This window comes from Eimeria acervulina, genomic scaffold (assembly GCF_000499425.1).
Source record: "Eimeria acervulina Houghton genomic scaffold, Eah_scaff84, whole genome shotgun sequence".
NCBI classification, from domain to species: domain Eukaryota; phylum Apicomplexa; class Conoidasida; order Eucoccidiorida; family Eimeriidae; genus Eimeria; species Eimeria acervulina.
In genome coordinates, this window is record NW_013549570.1 from 12,455 (window position 1) to 17,454 (window position 5,000).

At 42.8% G+C, this 5,000-nt stretch overlaps 1 protein-coding gene across 1 annotated transcript; it reads right to left on the minus strand.

Moving 5' to 3' along the window:
* Positions 1–484: 484 nt before the first annotated feature.
* Positions 485–2,590, minus strand: EAH_00014340 (hypothetical protein; the record flags this gene model as incomplete). Its single annotated transcript, XM_013394282.1, has 3 exons — positions 485–890; positions 1,927–2,219; positions 2,516–2,590. 3 exons carry the CDS (start codon positions 2,588–2,590, stop codon positions 485–487), a joined length of 774 nt encoding a protein of 257 aa, XP_013249736.1.
* Positions 2,591–5,000: the final 2,410 nt, after the last annotated feature.

Here is a 5,000-nt window from a genome sequence, read left to right on the forward strand (position 1 = left end):
CTGCTGCTGCTGCTGCTGCTGCTGCTGCTGCGGTGTACAGGGTGCTGAGTCTGTGATGCTGTCTTTGGTTAGCCCTAAAGGGTCGCAGTGGCTGGCGGAAGAATGCGATAACTTCGCAAGACAAGGTAAATGCAAATTAATAAATTAAATAAATTAAATAAATTAATAAATAAAATAAATTAATAAATAAATCAAATAAATATATAAATAAATTAGTTAATTAATTAATTTGTTAATTAATTAACTAGTTAATTAATTAATTTATTAGCACATCAAGGAAATATATAAATAAGTTGCGAAACTAAATAAATAAATAAATAAATAAATAAATAAATAAATAAATAAATAAATATGTTTATAAAAGAATATATCTTTTGGTTGTTTGTTTAGGGCTGAGGACATTAGTTGTAGGATATAAAGAATTAACTTTATTGCAGCTGCAGCAGTTTAAACAAAAATATGAAGAGGCGAGGCGGCACATGCATTACAGAGAGAGAAGAACAAGAAAAGAGTTAGAGAAGTTAGAAAGAGATTTAATTATACTCGGACTCACAGGAGTTGAAGACAAACTGCAACAAGTAATCTGCTGCTGCTGCTGCTGCTGCTGCTGTTGTTGTTGTTGCTGATGTTGCTGCTGCTGTTGTTGCTGCTGTTGCTGCTGTTGTTGTTGCTGTTGTTGCTGCTGATACTGCTGCTGGTGATTTTGCTGGTGCTGCTGTTGCTGTTGCTGCTGCTGTTGTTGCTGCTGATGTTGCTGCTGATGATGCTGCTGCTGCTGATGATGTTGCTGGTGCTGCTGCTGTTGTTGTTGCTGCTGATACTGCTGCTGATGATGTTGCTGTTGCTGCTGATGTTGATGACATTGCTGCTGTTGCTGCTGCTGCATCAATCTAGCGTGTGTACGAAGATAGGCTTTGATTTTTTGTTTTTCTTCTTCCAGCACTATATAACTGTTTACATGTATACATATATATATATATTTATATATATATATATATTTATATATTTATTTATGATATATATATTAATTATTAATTTGTTTATTTGTTGAACAGAATGTACCCGAGACACTCGAAAGTCTGCGACATGCAGGCATCAAAGTCTGGATGTTAACAGGAGACAAGATAGAGACAGCTACTTGTGTTGCTGTCTCCGCTGGGCTTAAAGCCAGGCACCACTCCCTTGCTGTTCTTTCTTCTGCTAATATTCGCACGCCTTCACAGGTAAATTACTAATCATCGTCCTGCTGCTGATGCTGCTGCTTTTGTTGCTGCTGCTGCTGTTGTTGGTGCTGCTGCTGATGGTGCTGCTGATGCTGTTGTTGGTGCTACTGTTGTTGGTGCTGATGCTGCTGTTGGTGCTGCTGCTGCTGCTGCCGCTGTTGGTGCTGCTGCTGTTGGTGCTGCTGCTGCTGTTGTTGGTGCAGGGGCTGTTGATGTGTCTGCTGTTGTTTATCTGTTTATTGTTAATGTTTTATTTATGCATGCGTATATTCTTTTTATATTTGCTGTTATTGCTGCTGCTTCTCACAGTTTGCTTCTTCCGCCACTGTGTGTATAGCTGCTGCAGCTGCTTTTTCTTCTGCTGCTGCTTCTTCTGCTGCTGCTCCTGCTTCTGTCTTCTGCTGCACCTCCTGCTGCTTGTTCTTCTTCATCTATTGCTTTTGCTGCTGCTGTTGCTGCTGCTGCTGCTGCTGCTGCTGCTGTTGCTGCTGCAGGCTCAGGAGGCACTGGAGCGTTTTAGCATGGGTCCTAGCGAGTGTGTGTTGGTGGTGGACGGCAAAGTTTTGTGTTTATGTTTATCAGCATTTCCTAAGTACTTCATTATAGCTGCTAGCCAAGCACCTGCTGTTGTTTGCTGTCGCTGCTCTCCTACACAAAAAGCTGCAGTCGTCTCTCTACTTAAACTCTTCACAGATAAACGCACATGCGCTGTTGGAGATGGAGGTAATGATGTGTCCATGATACAAGCTGCTGTAAGCTAATTTGCTGCTGCTGCTGCTGCTGTTGCTGCTGCTGCTGTTGCTGGTGGTGATGCTGTTGCTGCTGTGGCTGTTGCGGGTGGTGATGCTGTGGCTGCTGCTGGGGCGGCTCCTGCGATTCGTGGTGGTGGTGGTGGTGCTGCTGCTGCTGTGGCTGCTGCTGCGATGGGTTGTGGTTCTGATGCTGATGTTGCTGCTGCTGCTTCTGCTGCTGCTGTTGAATCCCTTTATGCCGATCCTAGAAGAAGAAATATTTATATACTATATTATATAATATATGTATATATTTATTATGTTATTATGTATATTATATATATAATGTATACTTTCGTTATTTATATATAATATATAATATATAATATACATAATATACATAATATACATAATACATATATAATATATATAATATATATAATATATAATATATATATATATATGTATTGTTTTGCATAGGATGTCGGCATAGGTTTAGAAGGCAAAGAGGGTCGTCAGGCGTCGCTAGCAGCAGATTTTTCTTTACAGAGTTTCTGTCACCTGCAGCGATTGCTGCTGTGGCACGGCAGGAACAGCTATCAAAGAAGCGCCAAACTCGCACAGTTTGTAATTCATCGAGGGCTAATTATTGCGGTCGTTCAAATCATATTTTCAGCTGTCTTCTTCTTCATCCCACTCGCTATCTTTCAGGTATCATATATATATATATATACTTATATTTTATATATTTATATTATATATATATATATATATATATTTATGTATATAGATGTATTTATAAGTATATGTATTTCTATATATACTACCCAATACATATACATATACATATACATATATACATATATGCATATATATATTTACATATACATATATACATATATATATACATATATATATACATATATACATATATATATATATACATATATATATATATACATATACCTATATACATATATATATACATATACCTATATATATATATATATATATGTTGTGGTGTACGTACACCTCAGGGTTGGTTGCAAGTGGGGTACGCGACATACTACACGACTGCGCCTGTGTTGTCTCTGGTGCTGGATGTTCAATTGCCGGAGAAAGTAGTGTTTATGTTTCCTGAATTATATTTCTCGCTAAGAACGGGCAGAGCTCTCTCTATTAAAAGCTTCTTCGGCTGGCTTTGGAGATCTGTTTACCAAGTAAAGACATCATACTCATACGCATGCTCTTGCTGCTGCTGCTGCTGCTGCTGCTGCTGCTGTTGCTGCTGCTGGCGGGGGTGGTGGTGGTGATGCTGCTGGCGGGGGTGCTGCTGCTGTTGCTGCTGCTGCTGCTGCTGCTGGCGGGGGTGGTGGTGGTGATGCTGCTGTTGCTGTTGATGCTGGGGTGATGCTGCTACTGTTTTCTCTTTGTTCCTGCTGCTGCTGATCCTTCTGCTGCTGCTGCCGCTGATCCTTCTGATGCTTCTACTGCTTCTACTGCTGCTGCTGCTTATCCTTCTGATGCTTCTACTGCTGCTGCTGCTGCTGTTTGTGTGTATATTAGGGGGCAGTGCTGATGCTGGGTGCTATTGTTTTATTCGAGGAGAGCTTTACTAACATTGTCTCGATCTCCTTCACTTCCCTAGTGCTCGCTGAGCTTCTTAATGTCGCCTCTGAGATACAAACATGGTATCTGCTGCTGCTGCTGCTGCTGCTGCTGCTGCTGCTGCTGCTGCTGCATTTATTGTTGTTCGTGCTGCTGCTGCTGCAGTTGGTGTTGCTGTTGCTGCAGTTGTTGTTGGTGCTGTTGTTGTTTTTTTTGTTCCTGCTGCTGTTGCTGTTTCCGTTGCTGCTAGTGTTGCTGCGTCTGCGCACATTGCTGCTGCTGCTGCTGCTTCTTGCTGCTGCTGTTGCTGCTACTGCTGCGGTATCTGTTTTTGCTGCTGCTTGGAGTAGCGATCGACAGCGGAGCTGCTTTTGCTGCTGCTTCTGCTGCTGCTAATCTCCTTACTACTGCTTCTTCTGCTGCTGATTTCCTTGCTATTGCTGCTATTGCTAATTCCCTTTCTACTGCTGCTGCTGCTGCTGCTGCTGCTGCTGCTGCTGCTGCTGTGCAGGCATCCCCTGATGGTTTCATCGGAAATATGCAGCGTAACAATTTATATTTTTTCTATGTTTATTTTGCGCAGTTATTTTGATATAACGGTAAGTTGGGGTGTATAGGGAGCTGACGGAGATTATTTTATCTTTGTCTCTTTGTTTGCTGCTGCTGTCTTGCTGCTGCTGTCTTGCTGCTCTTCTTCTCTTTGTCTCCTTTTGCTGAGGAGCCGCTTTGTCTCTGCTGCCCAACCCTCTGTCTCCACTTCCTTTGTCTGTCTTTGTTTGCTTTGGGTGCCGCTTTCTTCTGTCTCCTTTTCTTCTCTCTTTTGTTCTCTGCTTTTAGTGCCTCTCTGCTGTCTATCATCTCTCTTTGTCTCTCTCTCTCTCTGTCTCTGTCTCTGTCTGTCTGTCTGTCTGTCTGTCTGTCTGTCTGTCTGTCTGTCTGTCTGTCTGTCTCTCTCTCTCTCTCTATCTGTCTCTTCTATCTGTCTCTTTCTTCTGTGTCCTCTGTTTGTCTCTTTCTTCTTTATATTTCTTCTGTCTCCTCCTTTTGCTGTCTCCGTTTGCTGTCTCCTCTCTCTTCCTGTCTCGTCTCTCTGGGTTCGTAGCAGCAGCTGCTGCTGCTCATGTACTTTGCTGCAGTTGTCTCGATTGCTGCTGCTGCTGCTCCTTGCTGCTGCTGCTGCTGCTGCTGCTGCTGCCGCCCGTGTTTGCCACTTGCTGCTACTGTTTCGTGCTGCTGCTGATCCTTGCTGCTGTTGCTTCTGCTTCATGCTTCTGCTTCTCCTGTCTGCTGCTGCTGCTGCTCCTGTGTGCTGCTGTTGCTGCTGCTTCTGCTACTACTACTGCTGCTGCTGCTGCTGTTGCTGCAGTTTGTGATGACGCATGCATTCTGGATGAAGGTGTGTGTTATTACGCTGGCTTCGTGGCTGCCGCCTCATATA